This window comes from Oncorhynchus mykiss, chromosome 7, assembly GCF_057628025.1.
Source record: "Oncorhynchus mykiss isolate SJ-2025 chromosome 7, ASM5762802v1, whole genome shotgun sequence".
Classification (NCBI taxonomy): Eukaryota; Metazoa; Chordata; class Actinopteri; order Salmoniformes; family Salmonidae; genus Oncorhynchus; species Oncorhynchus mykiss.
In genome coordinates, this window is record NC_143028.1 from 38566902 (window position 1) to 38590997 (window position 24096).

Sequence of the window (24096 nt, forward strand, 5' to 3'; positions counted from 1 at the left end):
GCTATGTTTTTCACCCTATTCAGATTTACAATATCGTATAGACCAGGTTCCCAGAACGCTAAGGCAGACTCACTGTCCCATCTGTATGATACAGAGGGGCGGTCCATTGATCCCACTCCCATACGTCCGGCCTCTTGTCTGGTGGCTCCGGTGGTGTGGGAAGTGGACACGGACATCGAGCGGGCATCTCGGTCACTCCACCTCAGTGTCCGGCTGGACGGAAGTACGTCCCGCTTGGTGTTCGAGACAGGTTGATTCGGTGGGCTCACACGTTACCTTCCTCTGGTCATCCGGGTATCAATTGGACGGTGCGAAGCCTTAGGGGGAAGTACTGGTGGTCCACTTTAGCTAAGGACGTGAGGGTTTATGTCTCCTCGTGTTCGGTGTGCGCTCAGTGCAAGGCTCCTAGGCACCTGCCCAGAGGGAAGTTGCAACCCCTCCCTGTTCCATAGCGGCCTTGGTCACACCTGTCGGTGGACTTCCTGACTGATCTTCCTCCGTTCCTGGGCATCATCACGATCCTGGTCGTTGTGGATCAGTTTTCTAAGTCCTGTCGTCTCCTCCCTTTGCCCGGTCTCCCTACGGAGGAGACACATAACAACTCCAGAATCTCCCTCAAGTGTTCAATTTGGTTGAGATTCGGTGACTGAGAGAGACACACACGCACGTGCGCGCGCACGTGTGCGCGCACACACACACACACACACACACACACACACACACACACACACACACACACACACACACACACACACACAGCCTTTAAAGCCCCTATGCTCCTTTGAGAGCCCTCTTTCAGTCACTGAGATCCTTACCTCTAGCCATGGTAGCCAAAATAATGGTCACCTGGGCATTTTTATACATGATGGGATGTTTTAATTGGTTAATTAAGTCGGGAACCACACCTGTGTGGAAGCACCTGCTTTCAATATACTTTGTATCCCTTATTTACTCAAGTGTTTCCTTTATTTGGGCAGTTACCTGGATATTAGATTGATATGTCAAAAAAATGTTTCAAATGTTTCTCGTGTGGGCTATGTTGCTAGCTATGTGATCGCATAGAAAGATGTGTGATCTTATTTCAGTGCGGTACTTGGCTTTGATTTTGACTATTTCTAACCTGAAACGATCAAAGTTTATACTGCTGGTAGAACATGAATGGGGGAACGGGATTTCAAAATAAATATTAAAACTGCTGTTTAAAGTTTTTATTAACAACGCATATAATACAATAAGGAAGGGAAGGGGATCTAAGGGACAGTCCCTCACGGAGGGATGTTGACTGCGGTCACGTGGGTCGTACTGAGGTACAGATGTAAAAATCCCTCAATCTGCTGTTGTTGCCCATTCAAATTAGCCCCAAGGTTACCTTGTTAAATCTTGTTCATTCTCTTAAATGAAATGCCATGACTGTTTTCTCATTAGCTGGGAATGTTATTTGACATGTCTGATGATACAACATACTTTGGTGACATAGTTATCAACCTACTGCATACCCCTTAAAAAATACATTTCTGTGTACATGGTGTGCTATTAGCATGCTAACACTCATTAAGACAGACTGGTAGAATAGCTAGCATAGCTAGCCATCGTTAGCATTCACTGGTTTAAGTAACTTTTGAGTGTAATGGAGTTGACTGGGGACTATGACATGCACAGTATATATAATCCCCCCCCCCCCCCCCCAAAAAAAAATGTGTGTCCTTAATGCTTGAAATCAGGCTTGGCTACACTGCTTTCAATGGGGAAAGTTTGCTTCCGTACTTTGTTGAAAACATCACTTTGCTGTGTGTACCTATTGGAGCATCAATCAACTTTTTCAACCTTTTTATTACTTTTTAATTATTTTTTTTACTGTAGGCCACTCTAATAATCCAAATATAGTTGCTGGATAATACTAAATCATATTATGTGCATAAACTGTAAAAAAATAAAATATATATATATATATATATATATATATATATATATATATATATATATATATTTGTTCCACCAGTAGGTGGTGATAGTATTACAGAAAAACAATACCCTTCATACAAAAATGTCTCATCCATCATTCTTAACTTCTTATTGAGCTGATGTTGAGAATGTATTACTCATGATCTGTTACCAGTCAGTTGCTGCTTATTTACAGAGAGAAAGCACACGATTCAACAGGTGTAGGCCAAAAAACAAAAGAAACAAAGCAGTTTCATTTAGTCTACCATTTCAGTTTGATTAAAAAAAGAGACAAAGAACCCTTACTCTGGAAAGTATAGGCATGCTCTTCCCTCATAAGAATACAAATGAAATATTCTCATATGGCACAGGCCATAATGAATTCCCCCAAAAGTATGGCATGTGTAGGAAAGGTTATTGCCTACTTATGATAAAAGATTTTGGGATACCTTGAGCCGTGTAACATCTACAGTATACTTACAACAACATTCACAGTAATTGCCTACATCATTCACTTATCAATAATTCTTCAAACAGTTAATGACAATCTAAATCAGGTGTTCAAGACTTTCCAGCACAGACAGCACATTATATCAGGGTATATACCAGGGTTTCCCAAACTCGGGTACCCTCCCTGGGTATAACTTATGCAAAACGTGCAAAGTTTGGGAAATCCTACCTGAGGCACATGAACAGTCATTCTGTCTCTCTCTACCAACACAAAGTCACCACCAGTACTTCAAGTAGCAACCATATAACAACAGAGACAACAGTCACAGTGAAAAAAACATCACTAAAACACAATCTATTGCCTGATCCTCCTCCATATGCCTCCAGTCCTCATACATCATTTCCAAACTCCTGTACTGGCGTAAGTGCCTCTTTGCAACTCTCTCGCTGCGGCATGTTCACATACACCTCCTCCTCCCTTGATAAAGGGGTCTCGGGGTCGGCTTGTGGTGAGTCTATCTGGGTGCTGGTAGGTCTGGAGCATAACTCATTTCCTATGTTCACAGGGTAGGTAACAGTGATGTTGACATTAACTAGGGGGACAGATGCCAGAGGGCTGGTGGATTGGGGGCTGGGCTGGGGGGTGCTGGCCAGGATGCTGGGCTGTGGAAGGGTGGACTGGACGGGGCATATTGACAGGCCCTCCAGGCTGTTGGAGCACCCAGAGCCTGACCAGGTCTTAACAGCATCCTGCTGGGTCTCTGCCTGACCGACATTACTGCAGTCTCCTTTCCCCAGCAGACACTATATACATATAGAGAGAGAGATAAAATATTGAAGCTGTTGAAATGTTCTTGCCTACAACATGCTTTACTACGGTTAAATGGCAAAAAAAAACTCACTTTAATGGCCTCCTTTCCATTTATATCTTCTGTAGAAGATACACGTATGAACTTAGTGAAGGCTGTAAGAGAACATAGTAAACTTACAGTAAAATGTTGTCATTTTCATAGCCATGTTTGCAATCAATTAAAGGGCTATTACAATCAAGTGTTTAACTCTAAAGCGTTACCTTTCTTGTAAATGATAGTGCCTATGATCAGCAGCAGGAACATAACACCTCCGATAGCACCTACAACTGAAAGATACAAGAGCGGGGGTACAACAAAGCGGTGTAAGTATACGAGAGACGACGGTGGAGAAATGTTCAAACCACGAGAGTGGTCTCTGACAGGTGGACTATATAGCTGCCTGTATTTACCTATCCAAAGGTCGACGCCTGGTGATTTTTCTTCCATTGGAGCGATGACCAGTGGATCAGAGGGACTAGATGTCAGCTTTGAGCCCAGGGTGGTTGGTACTGTAGACATATCCATGCTCTGTAGACTTGATGTGGTATGCTCTTTAACAGAGGGTGGCATTGTGGTCGGTGGGCTTGGAGGTGTGGTGGTTTGGAGGATGGAGACCAGTCGTCCATTTACCTTCGGTCCACACACCGCATCGGTGGTGGCTGTACCGTAAGTCTGTACGTCCCTCCCCTGAGACACACAACTGAGGAGACAGTGTCACAGTCCCCTTGTTAACACCAATGCTGACAGTCCAAATAATTGCTGTGTGTGTGCGTGTCTGTGTGTGTGCGTGCTTGCATGCGTTCGTGTTATGCATGAATGCGTGAGTCACTCACTCTGTGTGGTGCTGACAGATCTGGGTGTAGGAGTGCTGGTCAGAGAAGGTTCCATTGGGGCATGATGCACATTCCACATCCGACTCTGCTGTCCCTGAAACATACACCACAACACACAAAAACGTTTACTCATACTCTTACAGTGAACAGTTGCATTCAAACTTCCAATATAATATTTGACGAGGACAGAAACACGTGGAATCAGTTAGAAATGGTGTCCTACAAGCCTCCTGTCCAGCTGTGGTACCTTCTACAGAGACCCCATGACCAGGCTTGCAGTATGTATAACTGGAACACTCCTTACAGTCCGGGTGTTGGTCCAGTATGCAGTACATCCCAGTCTGGCACGCACACTGGGTCTTGGTGGTGCTGGAGCACTTCTGGACATACTTCAGGCCTTTGTCTTCACGCATAAAGGAATCAAATGCTCGTTAAAGACGACACACGTATCAATGTAGCTGAGTCACTGGAATAATATAACCCACCCACCTGCTGAACACTTGGGACATCTGAAGCATTTTGGGAAGTAATTAAAGGTCCCGCTGTACTGGTCACTAGGACATGGTTCACACGCCGTGTCTGAGGTAGAGCTGCATACAACTTTCCGGCGTGTCCCTGTAATGATATACATGTATAATTTACAGTAATCATCTCAGTACACGTACATTTTACAGAACCTACCGAGTGCTGTAAAAGTATTGTAATGTTTGAAGTGATCATATCTAGTGCTAAGATTCTAAGGATGTCCTCTCCTCTCAGTTTCATTAGTATTCAGGACCACACCTTACCAGAAGTACACTTGCTGCAGCACAGGTTTACATCTGGGTTATAGTATTCAGCTGTTTTGTTGCGGCAGGATCCGTCCGAGTCTGGTGTGTATGGCAGAGTGTACACCTGTAGGGACAAGGGGACCATGAAGTGCACCTGATCAGGAGGAGGAATGATGAGTAACATGCCCCACCAAGAGCCTTCTATTTAAACTTCTAGTACACTCTTAGAAAAAAGGGTTCCAAAAGGGTTCTTCGGGCTATCCCCATAGGAGAACCCTTTTTGGTTCCAGATAGAGCTATTTTAGGTTCCATGTAGATCCCTCTGTGTAAAGGTTTTAACATGGAACCCAAAAGGGTTCTACCTGAAACCAAGAAGGGTACTTCAAAGGGTTCTCCTATGGGGGCAGCCGAATAACCGTTTTAGGTTCTAGATAGCACCTTTTTTTCAAAGAGTGTAGAACCTGAGGGTTGGGTATTGTGTCAGCAAAAAAAGAAGACATTTTCTATTATATCTGTCGGGGACTGGGGAATATACACTGACACATTTGTGGTATAGTAATTGTTTGCCAGTAGACACAAGACACAATGTACAGACGGTAAAAAAATGTAAACGATCTGTCTGTCTCGTGTTTGACAGGAAGTGGGTGAGGAGATCGGAGAGATTTCCAATAAGTTGTCAAGGACTGGCTATGATGTCTGAATAACAAAGATATGCCGCTGCCAAGGCCTCTCACCATCGTCCTCTCTTGTAGCCTTTTGTACAATGGGACAGAATGCCTCTTCTGACAGGCATTTCCTTTTCCTTTATGGCAGCCATCCAAAACAAACATATCAAATCAGAAAACTGAATCAGGCGTTTTCCTGATTTGATGTGTTTGGTTTTGTGGAACACTCGAATTAAGAGTGAAAATGAAATATTGAGCTTTACAAAAACGTCAGTTTCTTTTGATGGTGAAATTAATAATGAATTAAATGCTTTTGCACCTAGGTGCTCTGTGTAATATATTTTTTCCAAACAAACAATTAATCCATTGCTGAAAAAACGAAATATCAATGCTACAAACATACTATACAGACCAGACCATAGGTTATCCAATTTGAAATCATGTCATCCCGAAACCAATACAGATATCTGTCAAATGTTGGAGGAAGTGAAGGTGCTACAAAAAATACTATACAAATCATTTATAAGTCATAAGGCTAGTATGTGTGGTATTGATAGGCCATAGAAGATCATTACATCTGGTGCTATGCCAAATTTGGTGCATAGCCCCTTTGCCATGCTTTACATAGCATGCCATTGTCTTATGTATACTTTCAGAAGCATCCTGATTCCTCTTGTAACAGGTTGACATACTTCATTCAACCCCCTGTCCTGGTGCCCTACTACTAAGAAACAACCCGCTGGCCACCATTTAAAAGCACAACAAAGTTCAAATGGGAATAACATGTCCGATATTTTGTAATTGTACAATCATTTAATGTGTTATTATCACTGTGCTTGATCTAATAGCACAACCAAATGACCTGGATTGCAGTTGAGATTAGGCTACATTAAATGTACAAATGATCACTGCTGTTCGAGATTGTGCACAGATTTATTATAGCAACTTGGCAGACCTGTTACCTTTGCCCTGCTATCTTGAACATAAACACTTCCTATGATGACATAAGAGGACATTTATAGTTAGAATACAGTGGGCTAACCTCCAAATGTGGCAAAGGATGTGTTACACATTCTAAACTGAAATAAATACTGTTAGACCTAGTTTGTAAAATTGCCTTAACTTTAGGCTATTTCGTGTATTGCAAAAGTAATTTTGATTTGTGTTTGGTTGACTACATTTTAAAGGATATCTAATGGTTGGATAGTTTCATCTGAGCCACTGGCTTAATTCTAGTCACCTATTCTATTTAGTTAGAGATGTGAATCCAACATACAGGCGTAGGATCTTATTTTGAGCTTGTTTGCTACAGCGGGATCCTGCAGCAAGAGGAAATGTGAATTACTATGTGGATTATAATTAATGAGAAAAAACATTTCGTGAGGGAAAGTCTGATTTTTTTAAAGTCTAAATTACAGCCTTTTTAAACATCAAATACATTAGAAATTTGCCTTTCCTGCTGTGCAGGACAATTCTCAGCCTAAATGACTACCGACCCGTAGTACTCACGTCTGTAGCCATGAAGTGCTTTGAAAGGCTGATCATGGCTCACATCAACACCATCATCCCAGAAACACTAGACCTACTCCAATTTGCATACCGCCCCAACAGACCCACAGATGATACCATATCTATTGCACTCCACACTGCCCTTTCCCACCTGCACAAAAGGAACACCCATGTGAGAATGCTATTCATTGACTACAGCTCAGCGTTCAACACCATAGTGCCCTCAAAGCTCATCAATGAGCTAAGAACTCTGGGACTAAACACCTCCCTCTGCAACTGGATTCTGGACTTCCTGACGGGCTGCCCCCAGGTGGTAAGGGTAAGTAACAACACATCCGCCACGCTGATTCTCAACACAGGGGCCCCTCAGGGGTGTGTGCTCAGCCCCCTCAGTTTGCATTTCCTGCCGTGCAGGACAATTCTCAGCCTAAATGACTACAGACCCGTAGTACTCACATCTGTAGCCCCCTATATATATTGTTATTTTTTACAGCTGCTCTTTAATTACTTGTTACTTTTATCTCTTATTCTTATCCTTTTTTTAAAAGGATGTTGGGGGCTCGTAAGTAGGCATTTCACTGTTGTATTCAGCGCATGTGACTCATAAAATTTTATTTGAAAATAGTGATAAAATTAAGATCCTATATCTGTTTCAAGTTAATAGGATATTTACTGTATTGCTCATTGTGTTTGGTTCTCAACACAACCAAATATCAACATTTGAAGGAGATTCACGTCTTCATCTCAACCAAGATCCAACTTGATTTAAAGTGCATTTAAAGTTTGATTCTTTAAATATTCTTTAAATGTGAGTTTTGGTTGAGATGGAGACGTGAATGCAACATATGAATTATTAATTTGTAGACAAACTGGAATTAAAGCCAAATTAAGTAAATCGCACAGATTGAACTATCCAAGCAGAAGATACATCTGATAATTGGTTACGTTGACAACCAAACCTAATTTACTATCCAGTTTGTCTACAAATTAATCATTTATATGTTAGATCTCTATGTCAAACAAAAATTGAAATTAAACAATAGGACTAAATCTAATCTACTCAAACTTTAAATCCAGTTTGATATATTCCTATTCTTTAACTTAGATTTTAGGTTGAGATGGAGATGTGAATTCAACAAATGAATGATTAACTTGAAGATTACATTTGAAATCAACCAAAGCTTGAAATCCTAGGCCGATATGTATTGTCTATTTTTAGTTGAACCTTGGGTTGAATTGAAACAATTGCTGTTTTTTTGGTATTTTGGGGTATTTTATTAGGATCCACATTAGCAGTTGCCAAAGGCAGCTAATCTTCCTGGTGTCCACACAAAACATGAGACATGACATAATACAGAACATTCATAGACAAGAACAATGTAGATGACTTTGCAAATGCTATATAGGCCTAAAGAGTATAATTGATGATATGACATAAAGTATGGTTACATTTAATTTGCTCGGTTAAACCAACCTTTCGGGAATGACTTTGATAGCAACAGTGAATATATTTCGTTATCCATTTCAGCAGATCTCTCAATACTTATTCTCATGATATGACATTGGTACACGTAGTAGTCAGCGACAAGCAACAAAGCTAAGCAGTGCTGGGCTTGGTTAAAACCATGGATGGGAGATCAAATTAATACCTGTTAGACAACTCTCCGGTAGTAGCTGCCTAGACTTTCGTTTTTTCTGACAGTGGATATAATGTTGAAGATCTGACTTGGTTTCAAAGGTACAAATTCAACATATTTTATATGGTTTCTCGATGTTGAAAATTGGTCACAATGATAACATAATCCTTCAATTTCACTCGCAAAACAACAGTTTATGTTAACTTTTTTTTAAATCCTATGTATTTTAAACATATATTCTATGTCACAATACCTTGACAAATTAAGTTGAAAAATCCAAGACAACACAACATTCTCTCGCACAAACACAATTCATAGACCTAGATAAGAGTTAACAATCAATTATTAATGATTCGCTATTTAAAATCAGACTGGTGATCTCATCTGATGATCATACAACACTGTAGAGTATCCCATTCAGCTAAACATTGGTCAGGCTGCACCAGTTACACCGACCTGTTTATCGTTGTCATGGTCGCGTCACACAACATTCACGTCTGAAGGACACTTACCATGTTCTCAACAGGCTGCACCATGATTGCTAGAAAAATCCTTACTGTAAGAACGCCACTTACAGTCCTCAGTATCATGATTGATTGAACTATTATTGACCCTTTAAGATATTGCGAAAAAGTCCATACTGAAACCGTATAGTTAGCCGACAGAAGAACACTCGAATTACAACCTGGAACAAAAGTGCGCGTTTCCTTGAACTGCTGACTAGCTGAGGAAACTGAGGGCGTCTTTGCACTGCAGTAACCTTCGATTTCAATTTCCTCAAGAAGTCCATGTACTGTACCCAAACTGGTAATGATTGCAGAGGCAGTGTCAAGCAGTAATACTTTCTTTCATTAACCTTTTGTAACACAACACAATACAAATGTTAAGAATGTTAACACATGTATAGTCAAATCTTATGTTTAAAATATACATTTTTGCATGCTTTTCCATGTTTTGATCCATTTCAGCCATAGGATCTTGTCATTAACATGTTTATGTTATTCATTCAAAATCTTGTGTTTCTGTGATACTCAGAGGCTGAGAAATTGGCGATTGAGTTATAGGCGATATGGCAACTGGTGCCATCAGACTTTTAGCTCGAACTTTAGAACGCTATGGACTACCCTATTCGGGGAAAAAAAGGTGCCATCTAGAACCTAAAAAGGTTATTCGGCTGTCCCCATAGGAGAACCCTTTGAAGAACCCTTTTTGGATCCAGGTAAAACACTTTTTGGTTCCAGGTAGAACCCTTTTGGGTCCCATGTCGGGGGTAAAGGGTTCTACATGGAACCAAACATGGTTATCTTATGCGGACAGCCGAATAACCCCTACATTTGCAGAAATTTCTAAAAACCTGTTTTCACTTTGTCATTATGGGGTATTGTGTGTAGAGTGCTGAGGATTTTTTTTATATCATGTTTTAGAGGGAGGCTGTAACGTTACAAAAAGTGGGAAAAAGTCAAGGGGCCTGAATACTTTTCGAAGGCACCGTACATCTACATCTGTGCGAAATTTGGTATGTTAACCACAAAATGTTGAGTCACCATTTTCAGCACCACTACTATACAAAAAGAGAGACCATTTTTCATTCCTCCATACTAACACAGAAATCATCGTAAACGGTGTGTTTTGTCGGTAAATACTTGCTTGAAAAAGTTCTACAATTTCAGAAGGATAAAAGAAAAATTGGGGTAATCAAACAGCTCATGCTATGGCATAGCCTACGTCACATGCGTTTGTCAAACAGACTAAATATTACAATTGTTCTGTACAGTCCGCATGATTAACAGACAGTGATTGGCTGCCCATAGTCATAGTCAACTACATAAGTGGTTTCACCATAAAGAGATGACTTGAAATAGTTTGTTCATTTGTGTACATTTATGTCAAGGAATAGACTGGAACAGATTGCTATTGTCTGTTATAAAATCATCTTTCTTCTGTCTTCGTTCTGCAGGCTACTGTACATAGCAATGTCTTGATCATAAATTCACAGAACAAAGGTTATAACCAGTGAACATGGCTATGTTTGAGTTTAAATTGTCCAGACAATCCCTGTATTACTTTACAATGGAAATTGTAAGCTCTTCACACGCCAAACCCTACTTGTTATATAGGTTACTTCCCACCTCATATGAATTTCTTGTCTTCACTGTTTCTGTGGTTGATACACGTAAACTCTCACACTATCTGGCGCCATTGTGTACATGTACCCTATGATGGGAAACTCCGACTCACAGTGTTGACACCCCATATCAAACAGACCATGCATTGCTCTCACAAACTGTCTCAGCACTGCTGTCACAACAGTGACTTACAGTGAATTTGAAACCGTGCTAAGACTATTACATACAGTTGGAACAAACTGTCACTCTTTCATAATAGAAGACCCATGAGGGACCCCAGTGGCTTTGGCAATCCTTGTACAGAAGGAAGCCATCCAGTCTAACATTCTTTACAGTAGCAAATAATAATCTGCCTGCATTCTTCCCCTAGAGATGATAGTTGATATTGAATGAAGTTGCTCCTCCTCAGGCTTTTTCCATAGTTAATCCTTAATTTCAATTTTTTTCTAGTTCTCAGTTGCTGGTGGCCGGGATGGGGTATCTCAGCTCTTTGCAGGTCTCCTCCTGTGTACTCATTCTCTCTGGCCCCAGAGCAGGGCCCTCAGGGAGGGGGCAGGAGGACTCCTGCTGGGGTGTTCTGGTGAGGGGACAGCCCTCTACCCCACTCTTGACTTGATCCACCTTCCTCTCCGACTTGTTGTATCCCAGGACAACCGTCCCCGGAGAGTAGATGTAAATGGACCCTGAATCAAACACCAAGCACAAACATTAGTCAATTAAACTATTGAAACAGGTGACACATACATTCCTATCTGTTATGCACAGTAAATGCTGATATAAAACCTGGTGAACTTAGTACTGTAATAAATGTACAGAGAAGAAGTGAAAAGCTGGCCTCATTCAGCAGCTTATAGACCCCTTTCTGTGTTTACAAACATTGAGGGCAATGCGCGCAAGTTGGTGGCATAACAAGGGGGAGTTCTTATAGAACGCCAGCAAAAAAAGCCTCTATTTACATATTGCTTATTAGTGCATTTCACACTACTTTTGGATTATAATTGGATTTTAAGGCTCGTATGAATGTCCTGCTTAATATAATGTTTGTGTCATCATCACAAATCAACTGCATTATACTTAAAAAAAACACTTAAACTTCAACCAATAAAATGGCTCTATGGCTAGCTTTTGCTACAGCCTATATTAATGAGCGTTAGCATTATAGCTAACAGCTGCTGCATCCAAAATAGTTATTTTGCAAAGATCACAACCAAATATAATCTAAGCGACTGTTCATGCAAGAATTAAAACATAATTGTAAGGGTATGAGAACCCCAAAAAGGTATTTTGTTTAGAAGTAATAAAAAAGTAAATTTAGGCTGTGTTTAATGGGCGCAGATGGCAATGGCTTTCTTAAAGAGTCGCGCGTGTCAGTGCGTGACGTCAGTGTGTCATGTACTGGAAAAGAGTCTATACATTATTCTATTTCTGTGTGACCTCTGACCATGCTTTATACACTGCAGCACTGCACTGGTACCACTGTGTCTTGGCAGTGATATTTGAACAGGAAGTTTAAACTAGAACAAGTATGTCTCAACTCACAGCCAAACAAAACAACTGGAAAGGGAAATATGAACTCGGACGCAAGTGAGATTAAACAAACTTCCTTGCCGAAGAACAAAATGTTTCCAGACCCGAGTTTCTCCGGACCTTTAGCCCCCTAGTTTTCAGACACGCTAGAGGAAATATGCCTGTCCAAATGTGGCTACACGGCACGCAAACATAAGATACAGTGTAACAATATGATATCAAAACAGTGTGGTAATATCAGTACTAGCGCAGAGCGATGCACTACACCTACCCACTGTGTTGCTAATGTTCTCTCCACCAGAGTGGTCCACTGTGACCTGCTTCATGACCCCTGGAGGTAGCCACCCTGCACCATCCTGTCTAGGATTTCCCCCAGTCTCACACCCCAGAAGATGCTGGGCCTCCGTGTATGGGCAACTCTCCTGTGGTGGCTGGGCCTGTATATAGGAAGCCGTCTATAGGGCAGCAGGACAATGATAGCTCTCCCACACATTATAGCTCCCTCTTAAACCTTCCTTACAAATCTGCTCATCCTAAAGGTAGAGACACATTCTCACACAGTGACCCATTTGACTTTCGAGAAGTCAGCGTTTATTCTTCTAGCAACACTACAGAAGTTCGATACATACTTTATGCAAATAGAGAATTAGTACTGTACTCACATTTATACCAAATACTGGACCTAAAGGAATATAAAAGAAATCAAGAAATCAAAATGCATATTGTATATGCATGTATACACCACAATGTTTCACTGTCTCCCTATAATTATTGTAAGTGTATTTATTTACTGTGTTTTATAGAAAGGGAAACATGGCATGTAATCTGATGCATCACTGCATAACGTGTTTGTGTTATCTAACCACTTTTCTCGCTCACCTTTCCACTTGTCTAGGGACTTCAGTGACCTCTCCTTACAACGGACAAAGTAAACAACCAGCAGCACGACAACCCCTAGTAGCCCACCTATCAGCAGCAGCCATGGGAGAGTGGAAGGGCTCGGTCCAGTATCTGTTGCTGGGAGATGAGGTGAGTCTGGGATGAGCAAAGGGAAAAGGTGCTTCATCAGTGTTATGGAGAGGCAGAGAGACAGGAGCAGGAAGCCTGAAATGCTGAACCTGTCAGTGTTATGTTACTTTTACTGAATATAACAGACCCTTTAAGAGCCTATACTAACTACAAATGTATTTCTGAAAGAATGAATAATCTAGTAGAAATGGAGAGATGGGATACTCTAGTCTTCTGAGAAGCATACCATTGTCATCTGTGGTAAGAGGTACAGAGGCAGACTCTGCAGGTGAGGTGTTACTGTCCACCTTGCTGGGGTTTCTCCTGGTGGTGAGCTTTGTGTTGGGGTCAAAGGAGCTGTGTTCAGTGACTTGTTTCCTAGTTGGGAGGGAGGTAGAGGGCTCGCTATGGGCTTGGGACAAAGAAGGCCTGGTGAGTAAGGCTGGTGAAGGGTCTGCAGATGTGTCAATTGTGGCTATGGGAAAGGCTGGAATAAACAGAGAATGAGTGTGATTAAATGGCAGGACAATGAAACCTCTAGAGCTGGACTGGTGAAGCATGTTATTAAAGCCCTCCAGTGGACAGAGCAGGAAATGCTTGGATTCACTCAAGTGAGAGAAAGCTCTCATAAGAGCCATACCATCAGGAGATGTAGACCCCACCAGGCCAGATGGGGATGCTATGATGAGGGGTTTTCGGGTGGTGCTGACTCCACTGTAGGTAGAAGAATGAAAGCCTATCTCTGAGCTGTGGACAGTTGGAGGCGCAGTGGTTGTAGGAGAGTTAGGGGAGGTCTGGGCACATAAACGATCCTGAGTAGCAGTGCCCTCTGTCACCATAGTCATTCCCTTATGGCCACAACTGGGGAGAAGCCAGGAGAGAACTTGTGAGGTGGTTTATCTAAATGAGAAAGTGCAGTGTTGGATACTAGTAGGTATAATAATTGAATTTACTGTAAAAGTAGGCCGTGTGTACAATTGTTTGCTTCAAATGACTCATTAATCCACTAGAGGGAGATACAGTTTAACAGGTCAAGTCTTTATGGTAGGCAGAGAATGTCTGAATCAGCTCAGCACCAGGGCTGTATAACTGTGGACTTACTCTGTGTGGGGTTTGCAGGACATGGTTAGGTTTGGTTTGTTAGAGAAGGTTCCGGGCGAGCACGGCTTACACCTCCTGCAGGTATACTGGGCAGCGATTTCACAGAAAAAGCCACTGTCACAGTGGCACTCGCGGTTTGAGTCCCGGCCGCATTCTTTCACCTGCGTCAAGTGCTGGTCAACTTTGCCCGCAAACAAAGACACGCAAACACACAAATGAACTCATGTAAAAAATAATGATGGCATTTTATATTAAACTATTGTTACCAATGTACATGTTGTATTTCCTTGAGGTAAATAATTAATGATGGGTATGACGTTTAGTGTAGAGGAATGAAAGACCACAATGTAAATGCCTAAGTGTAAAAGTTACCTGAGCAGGCGTCGCTGCAGCGGTCACACTTCGGAAGGCCGTTCTGCATGTACAAGTAGTAGCCATCGGGACAACGGACACACTCACACTTGTCAATAATGAATTCTGCAAAGGACAAAAGACAGGTGTTCACATAGGTATCAACATCCTGATGACACACTTGTTCCGTCTCTGACTCTTTCTTTTTCACTTTCAGTGCATTTACAGTCCCTTTAGTATGTATGTACCATGGGTTCACAGAAGTTAGGAGCCGTGGAATGGAAGATAAATTATTCCTCAAAGACTGTTCTGAATGTGGAGAGTTGCCTGCCATTACAGTAGACTGACCAAACTTTAAAGATAGTCACTCACGATAGCATACTATATAATATGTATGATGCCAGTGGCACGGCACGTCTTTTCACGGACGGTGTCAAAGAAATGTTGTGGTAGGACGAGATGACAAAAAATGAACTTGAAGTGGAAGTACTTAAAATGAGCAGCTAGGTTTCCATCCAATGAGGTTTCCATCCAATAGGCGACAGATTTTCATGCAAATATTCTAGAATCCGCATGAAGAAAATATGCACATTTTTCCGTCAGTGGTGTGTTTCCACCAAACAGACTTGTTGTGGATAAAAATCCGTGTCTGATGACATAGTGCACACAAAATTGACTTTTTAGCTTAAGTTTTCATTTACTGAAAAAAATCTAAAAGTTCAATGTGTTTCCATCGCATTTTCAACTGGACCGATAGACACAAAAACTGTTGCGTTAAATAGTAAACGTGCCTACTCTGGGTCGTTCGCTCTAGCCAACAGCTCGCAGATACACTGCAGGTAGGCTAGTCTTCATGATTATATTATTATGGTTAAATGTATTTTAATTTGTCAAAACGGCAGTCAAGCATCAATCACATCACCAGAATAAGACCCTTGATATTTATTGGAAAGGAGCATCAAGATCACTGGGCACTTTCACCATCCTGTGAAGTTCATCGTAACTTATTTCATCTGTAGCCTAATAAACTGCATGTTTCCCCGAGTCGTAGTGGGAGGACCACACACCATATCATCGCGTGAATCCAAGTTTACTTCGATGATGGGCATTTTATCAATATTTACCCATAAAGGAGTTTCCACCGCCATTTCTCACATAATACATTTCTCACAAGATCCGACCATGTCGAATGAATAAATTATCTGTCAGCATTTTTTTTTTTTAAATATACCTAAATGTCCTGTTTCCATCACAGCTATCATGCTTTAAAAAAAATAATGTATGACTTCACCTGCATAACGACTGTGGATGGAAATGTATTTTGTTGTGACAGCAGTATCTCCTTCACACGGACACAGAGAGCTGACTGTATCTGTCATTTATTTGCATGTCAGTGGGTCAAAACAGGAACAAGCAGCATTTGTGGCTTGCAAATAAAGGGCATCTCCCAAAATCTATTCCAAATGATGTGACAGACAGACTGTTCAGTCATCACAAAGGTCATCGATGGCTTCCTTATCTACCAATATCACATTCCACAGAAAACGATATACTGCATGTTCTCAGCTACTTCCTGTGCCATGAGGTTTCATCACAGGCTCCAGAGTGCCAGTTTCTGACAGTTTAGAATTAATGATCAATCACTAGATCAGGGATGGGCAACTGGCTGATCAGGGATGGGGGGGGGGGACGACGACGACTCAGTAATAGAATACACAAGGTACAGTTTTGACATTTGGTTGTGCATCAGCATTCACTCAATTAGCCCATGCCTGCAAAAAAATAATAGATTGTTAAATTAATCTAGAGGTCAGATATCTAAACTTGTAGTAAGCATGGTCGAATTACCGACCTGGGTGGGGCCCATTGATTATCAGTTATCATATTAAAAACTGCATCCACCCTATGGCAAAATGTGTAGAATTGCAAAACTGCTACTTTTTCTCTCCACCACATGGCAAAATGAGTGGAATTGCTGGATGAAAGCAAGAAGTAAATACACCTTGTAACACTGAGACAGGTGTAATCTTTTACCCCACTTTTACTATCTAGTTCAGGGGGATAAACTGATGGCTTTACCTGGGTCACAGATTTGAGGACAGCTGGACAACAATACAGAGGATACCTGGGAGAGATAGACAGAGAGAGAGAGAACCATGATCATTAGAGGAATCATTATTTTATTTTTGCAACAACAGAATATTCCAGTTCCCAGAGTGAAGTCCAGTCATGATGTAGAAGAGTTACTTTCCCTCAGCCCTCTGGCAGTAATCTCTCATGGACAGACTATGAATGTCTGACAAAATTACGCTCAAGGTAAACCGAGATGACTCTGCCAGTAAACAGATGATAAACCTTGCAACATGGAAATGCCATGGCCATAACCTACGGAGTTAGTTATCTACACTACACCTACACTTCCTGGCATAGCCACAGGAAGGGGAGGGGGGGGGGGGTTGTCTGCCCTACAGATGGCTATATTGGTCTGCTAATACAGAAGTCCCGGTGCACTACATTTGTGGATTTTTTAAATTTATTTTTAATTTAATATTTTTTGTTCAATTCAGATTTTTTAGAGGGTGCTGCACCCTTAGCACCTCTATTTCCCACAGCAATGCTTCCTGGTGGCAAAACTCACACAGTTCAGAAAAAAAGTGACTGTCACAGAATGTACCAAGAACAACCTGATAAAACACCTACACAAAGAAAAACTAGTACAAACTAGGTTAAAAGGTCTGCTTCACACACACTCATGTTTATGTTGACACAAACTGAGTTTATTTTGGCTGTACTGGCAATAAAAACAGCAATAGGCCATATCAATAATGGTTCTGTCATAAATCTTCTCTAGTTCACTAGTTGGTAAGCACCAAAATAACAATCACAATTTCAGCTGTTAATTATAGATTCACAAGCTATCTAAATCTATAAACTAATAATTAACATACAATAAACTAATCCCCTGATGTTAACAAAAATGTTGAGAGCATTCTTGATTTCAGTGAATTAACTGCTCTATAAAACTCTGCACAATACTAGAATGACTACATTTACTGGCAGTGTAGGACAAATTGCAGGCAGGCTCACGATAAAAAAAAAAAGGTTTCAGTTTCTGTAAGAGCAGTGCCCTAACTTGTAATTGTTTTATGTTCACTTGTTAATTTTCATCTTTCATATCTGAAAAGTAGGCTACACCTATCAGTTTAGAAAATATTTTATATTGCAATATATAACATAAAATATGATAGACTACTGTAATTACAAGTATAAAATATGTATCATTAGCACAAATAATAACAGCAATAGCAACAATCATAATTACATTCGCATAATATCATAATCAACCACCATCATCATCTCTTCAATAATCATAAATAGGTCATCATAATTATGTTAATTATCTACGTCTCTTGTCATCATCATCCTCATTTTAAAAAAAAATCACAGTTAAATCACAGTACCTAAACTAAACCCAATAACATCTGTAAAACATACAGTAGGCCTACTTACCAGATTAAAAAGGCAAAGTATTCTCAAAGGACGTGAGGTAATATGGCGTTGATAATCCATTTCGCACCATAGAGAAGTTATCTGTTAAATGTAGTCTTTCAAAAGAAACCAGCAGAATACAGTTAGTTCAATTACCATGCCTGGTTGAATCTCTGGTCAAGGTGCTAAAATATGCAGCGGAAGTTTTGTTGATGTTCGAGTTTAGCGGGGTACGTCATCAGTGGGTTGTCCAATAAAGAAGCAGATAAATATAGCGCGCTTGTTGGCCACTTCCGCCTTTGGTAATCTCTTGTGGACAGACGTATGTAACATAAATGGTCATTGGTCATCATGTCTAGATGGATACAGTTGTTGTCAAAAGTTGTTTTTTGCATTTTCGCTAACCTTAACCCAATTATCCTAACCTACTGCATAAATTCTCCTAAACCTGGTATGAAAAGTACATTTCGACAAAAGCTGTATCCCTTCTTAACAAAACCCTGGTAATGGGAAATTGTATAAAAATGCCCAGTTGCCCACTATTTTGGCTACCATGGCTAGAAGAGATCTCGGTGACTTTGAAAGAGCGGTCTTAAAGGTGCATAGAAGGTTCATTAGAGAACGCTGTTTGAGATATTTTATTTTGAAGACAAACCGCAAATTCCACTATTGTGGCTAATCCTTATTGGGACCAATCAGGACCCGAATTTAAACTGTACGTCACATAATAATGACGCTGGTAAAGTGCTGGTGGTAAAAAAGCTAGCTAGCTAGCTGATGGAGGAAAACAAAGTTCGTCCTCAAAAACATAGCAAAACGACAATCTGTTTCGGTAGCTATAGTTAGCTAGCTAACTATCTAGCTAAGTGTCATCGTCTAAAATATTTATAAAACAGTTATTATTTGATTAATGGTGGTCGGACCCATCTATGTGAAGCTAGCCACAATAAGGATTAGCCACAATCGTGGAATTTACGGTTTGTCTTCAAAATAAAAGTCTCAATGAAAGTCATGCAAATAATACAAATAGTGGAATCATTCAATGATGGAATAGATTATGCAAACGAGGTTGGAATGTTCTTATATAAATTCAACAAAAGACAATAATTAGTTAATTTGACAAATCTGTTGAAATCACACTGGATGTATTAGACTTTAGAATTGCATTGGTGTCATACATATTTCACTATACAGCCTAAACCGATGGATTAGTAGATCAATGACATGGGGTATCAGTCTACTCAGTGACACCAAGAAAACCTTAGCGTCATAGCTCTTATTGCAGGACTCTGAAACCACTGTGAATTGAGCCACAGTTATTGTACCAGTCAACCTACCATGTGTATTGAACACTATTCCAGAGGAAAAACAATTCAACGTGGATGTTTTGGAGCCTGATAACTCTTGAGGAGGACTTTGGGAAAAAAGCACTTAGGTACTGAGAAGGCCGATACCCCATTTCATTGATCCCCAATCGTTAGGTAAGGCTGTATAGTGCAATATGAATCTCAATACGCACAATAGGCTGACTGGGGAGGTGATTTCCCACAGTCAAAGTCCCGCAATAAGAGCTACGACGCTAATATTTCCTTAAACTACGCACAGTTGTGTTCTCTTGGTGTCACCGAGTAGACTGATACCCCATTTCATTGCGCCACATTCCAACACTCCAACCATGTTTAACAATATCAAGTCTAAACATGGCATGATTTCACCAATTTTAACCTTCTGCATCACTTTCAAAGAGGGACTTTTATTTTAAAGGCGAACCGCAAATTCCACTATTGTGGCTATTCCTTTATGTGGCTAGCTTCACAACACATAACCCGGTCTGGTCAAACCATAGTATAGCTTTTGGATGAAGGAAGTGATTTCAATGAGAGATACCAGCGTCAGCAGCGGAAACAGTGGAGAGCTGCATACAAAAGAAGCAAGGAGAGGAAAGGAGCACTGAGGAACTTGACCACTCCTCCACAAAGTCCAGATCATGTTCCAGAGCAGTCCCCACAGCCAGGATCTTCAAGGTCAGGGCAAGTGTTCTTTGTGAAGAGTACCGATGTTGAACGTGGGATGGAGATGATGCCAAGCCCGATAAAAGCTGTGCCTTCCACCATGAGAATACACCATGTCATCACCCTTTCTCCTGGTGAGCTGATATCTCGTGATGTCAGCTGCCTTTGTTCAACAAAGGACCTAAACTGTACATGTTTTAACAAACAGCACTTCAGTTTCAGGCAGAAGGTACTGGCTGCTCCAGAACAGCCAGCCAATGAGGAAAATCCACAACGTGGATGAAATCCAGTGGGGAAATCCAGGTCTTCTTGGACAGTGGTGTGTAGTGGAATATGATGCTGACCTTTATCCAGGCATCATCCTCGGCACGGATGAAATGAGTGTACAAGTGAAATGTATGCATGGTGCATGTATGCACCAAACCGATTTTTCTGGCCTCCTCGAGATGACATCCACTGGTATCAGTTTGATGAAGTCCTTGAGATGATTCCACCCCCACGGCGTGTGACATCCCACCAAGTGGAGGTTGAGAGAGATGTGTGAGCCAGACTCTCAGGAAGAAACCCATGAATGAATAAGGTTCTCCTGAGAAGGATAGTCATGCTGACACTAGCGCTGTAGCTACAGCTGTTCTAGCATTCTAAATGCCCTTGGAAAATGTTCCTACAGTTTGCTGACACGTTGAACTTTTCTGATGAAACCTGTTGAATGTTATTAAGTATCCTAGTGCCTAATGGGTTTTTATTTGTTTCGATATTCACTGCAGTTGGTTAATAAAACCCAGAGTATTCTAAATATATCTAATGTCCTTATTACATGGTTGCATACAATGAAATGCAATGTTTTGGGGTAAATCTTGGAGGTAGTATGATAGTAAACTCAACTTGTTTAAATCGAAACTGATGTCTCTTCAACCCTGTTACAGTATTCATTCCTGTCACCCTAGTCTCAACCCCATCACATGTCAATATTTGTTAAATAAAACGGGGTGAGATCTTGCGCCCCAGATCGAGGGAGATTATCAGTGGTCTTGTATGTCTTCAATTTCCTAATAATTGCTCCCACAGTTGATTTCTTCAAACCAAGCTGCTTACCTATTGCATATTCAGTCTTCCCAGCCTGGTGCAGGTCTACAATTCTGTTTCTGGTGTCCTTTGACAGCTCTTTGGTCTTGCCCATAGTGGAGTTTGGAGTGTGACTGTTTGAGGTTGTGGACAGGTGTCTTTTATACTGATAACAAGTTCAAACAGGTGCCATTAATACAGGTAACGAGTGGAGGACAGAGGAGCCTCTTAAAGAAGAAGTCACAGGTCTGTGAGAGCCAGAAATCTTGCTTGTTTGTAGGTGACCAAATACTTATTTTCGACCATAATTTGCAAATAAATGCATAAAAAATCCTACAATGTGATTTTCTGGATTTTCTTTTCTCATTTTGTCTGTCATAGTTGAAGTGTACCTATGATGAAAATTACAGGCCTCTCTCATCTTTTTAAGTGGGAGAACTTGCACAATTGGTGGTTGACTAAATACTTTTTTGCCCCACTGTACTTAGCTATGTCAACTGCAGTTATTCAATCCCCAGTTTCTCTCCCTTTGATTTCTACTTCTCAGGTGAGATTGTTGTTTAGGTAAGGGTGTGACGTCTGTACAAAAACAAAACAGGCTATTTTAAGTCACCCATATTGACAAAAATGTAGAACAATTAGACACCCTGTAACCCACACCTACACACTCATGTATCAATCTGATTGATGGATTGTGTTGTGCAGTAAGCAGGCTCAGGTGTATAACTGTGGCTCCTTCCACCTTCAAATAGGCAAGAGGGCCAATAATGGAGAATAGTAAGACACATGATTTTATAACTACCCTATATTGTTTGTCCTCCTGTCTGTGCTTAGTGTGGACACCAGGTGAGGTCACACACACAGATTCCTGTTGGAACACTGTCTCTTCAACTACATTATTTCCACAATAACAGTCTCTCTCCTTCACTTCATCCCTTTCTCCCTAAATCCTCTAGATTATATCAGAGGTGTTGGTGAACCCCTCCCGCAGCTGAACTGGCTACATAGAGGGCACAGCATGATCAGAGGTGAGGTCACTTGGTTGGGTCAACAGGAAGTATTATTAAAGAGATGCTTTATATTGAAATAGAGATGTAGTAGTCCCAGAATTAATGATCCAAGGTCAGTTTTGCATTTCACCTGCTGATGATTATGATGACTGACAGTGTTAGCATGTTTAAACCTTGTTTTTTTTTGTTCTATCTCTCGCCATCTGTCTCTTGTCTGCAGGTATGTTTTGAGATGAAAGAGGATGCCAACGTCGCCACCTAACCCACTCTTAAGATAACCTTCGGGCCCACTGGGAGCCCAAGGCTGGTTAGGAGACACCGCTAGAAACTCTATTATGTAATTGTGATGAACTGAGAGAATATTAGGGTAGCACTGTGATTCATTAATCATATGCTGTCTTCATTGCTCCTCTGTTCTTACCTCTTTCCCTTTCTGTCTTTTACACCTCTCTCGCCTCCCCCTCTTTCTTCCTGTTTTTATAATGCACACCAGATGTGCTTTGAAGTACAGATTGCACTTGTATTTACAATATATTACAATTATAATATTTATAATGCATAAGGTATTTATAACCCTTGGATAATGAACTTCTTTCAATAAAGCGTTTCACATTCTCTACTGGTTGAAATGAACTCCTTCCATTTGATGAAATACTACACCTATCCTGTGTTTATCAGATCAATGCAGAGGAATGAAATTTAAGTTTTTAGAGAATTTACATGATGAATGGGAAGTGTAGTGTACTGTTTTTAAAATTATATTTATGTATATATATGAATTACAAATCAGCCTTTAACTAGTTAAATCATGTTTCTAGTCTATTGCATAGTTACAATGTGCAACCATTGATGTCCCAGGACCAGGATTGGTAAACACTGTTGAAGTGTATAATTGTAATACATACATGCAGACACAGCATCATTCAAAGACTGGAATTTGATACTCCTGGTATATGACTGAAAAAGAATCTCACAGACATACCTGAACTGCACCTTTATTTGCCAATCTAGAGTACATGATCAGTGAATAGATTACATTTACAGGCTACAATGTGGGGATCTCATGCATGGTTAAAACTACATGTATATACGCCTTTCATCGTTGGCACAAAGTTATATTACATTCTACTCAATCCATAGGCTTCATTAATGTCATTCAGACTGTTCTGAAGTTGATACAACTGTCTATGATAACTGAGGTTCATAGCTAGGTTCTGAACTAACATGTATACCAAACGTTTTAGAGTCCATACACAGATCGGCTACATAGCTAGCTACACATCCACAGGCATACAGGTATTTTTATTCTCCACTGCACAATAAGCAAGAAAATAGTTAGCTAGCTACTTTAGTTCAGATGCATTGAATGGCAAACATCAGCAAGGCAAGCTTACAAAATTAAACATTCAATTTGAGGTAAATGTTTTAGCCAGCTACATTCTTTACATCCACTGTTTCACAAGACGACAGCGTGGTTTGCTGGTTGTTTCATGAGTCCCTAAAACATTAAACAAACAGAATTACAATTTCAAACTCATGTTACAACACCCATAAAGCTGGCTAATGTTAGCTAGTCAGCTAGTTTGATAAATAGCGATTTTCGTAAATTGACTTTATGACCAAAAAATATACATAATCGTTTGTCTCTAATATTAACTAACATATTCCTCTCAACTGTATTTTTCTTTTACGTGATTCGTTATGGCGTTATAATTCCTTCAAGCTGGATACGTTGCTGAAGAAAGTATCCA

General features: G+C 40.6%; 2 protein-coding genes and 1 long non-coding RNA gene across 10 annotated transcripts; 1 reads left to right on the forward strand and 2 right to left on the reverse strand.

Moving 5' to 3' along the window:
* Positions 1-1193: 1193 nt before the first annotated feature.
* tnfrsf1b (tumor necrosis factor receptor superfamily, member 1B) lies at positions 1194-9469 on the reverse strand. Of its 3 annotated transcripts, none has more exons than XM_090240903.1 (9): positions 9169-9469; positions 4864-4969; positions 4565-4690; positions 4299-4478; positions 4076-4169; positions 3653-3942; positions 3464-3529; positions 3294-3355; positions 1194-3195 (listed from the first exon to the last, which is right to left on the reverse strand). In XM_090240903.1, exons 1-9 carry the CDS (start codon positions 9244-9246, stop codon positions 2782-2784), a joined length of 1416 nt encoding a protein of 471 aa, XP_090097029.1. In that variant the 5' UTR covers positions 9247-9469; the 3' UTR covers positions 1194-2781. The 3 variants fall into 3 exon arrangements, with proteins under 3 accessions (XP_090097029.1, XP_021465059.3, XP_090097028.1); XM_021609384.3 differs by having other exon boundaries at positions 4323-4478; positions 9169-9462; XM_090240902.1 differs by having other exon boundaries at positions 4380-4478; positions 9169-9402.
* On the forward strand, positions 9138-22961 carry LOC110527839 (uncharacterized). 3 transcript variants are annotated; one of them, XR_002474166.3, is made up of 4 exons: positions 9138-9463; positions 13205-13338; positions 22292-22363; positions 22566-22961. It is a non-coding gene; the product is annotated as an uncharacterized LOC110527839 (long non-coding RNA). The 3 variants fall into 3 exon arrangements; XR_016497243.1 differs by having other exon boundaries at positions 9359-9491; XR_016497242.1 differs by lacking the exon at positions 9138-9463 and having other exon boundaries at positions 12702-13338.
* On the reverse strand, positions 9485-19213 carry si:dkeyp-61b2.1 (uncharacterized). Of its 4 annotated transcripts, none has more exons than XM_090240901.1 (10): positions 18280-19213; positions 16849-16894; positions 14791-14895; positions 14419-14599; positions 13958-14178; positions 13565-13804; positions 13276-13344; positions 12972-12991; positions 12581-12746; positions 9485-11465 (listed from the first exon to the last, which is right to left on the reverse strand). In XM_090240901.1, exons 1-10 carry the CDS (start codon positions 18337-18339, stop codon positions 11236-11238), a joined length of 1338 nt encoding a protein of 445 aa, XP_090097027.1. In that variant the 5' UTR covers positions 18340-19213; the 3' UTR covers positions 9485-11235. The 4 variants fall into 4 exon arrangements, with proteins under 4 accessions (XP_090097027.1, XP_090097026.1, XP_090097025.1 ...); XM_090240900.1 differs by having other exon boundaries at positions 12581-12764; XM_090240899.1 differs by having other exon boundaries at positions 13189-13344.
* Positions 22962-24096: the final 1135 nt, after the last annotated feature.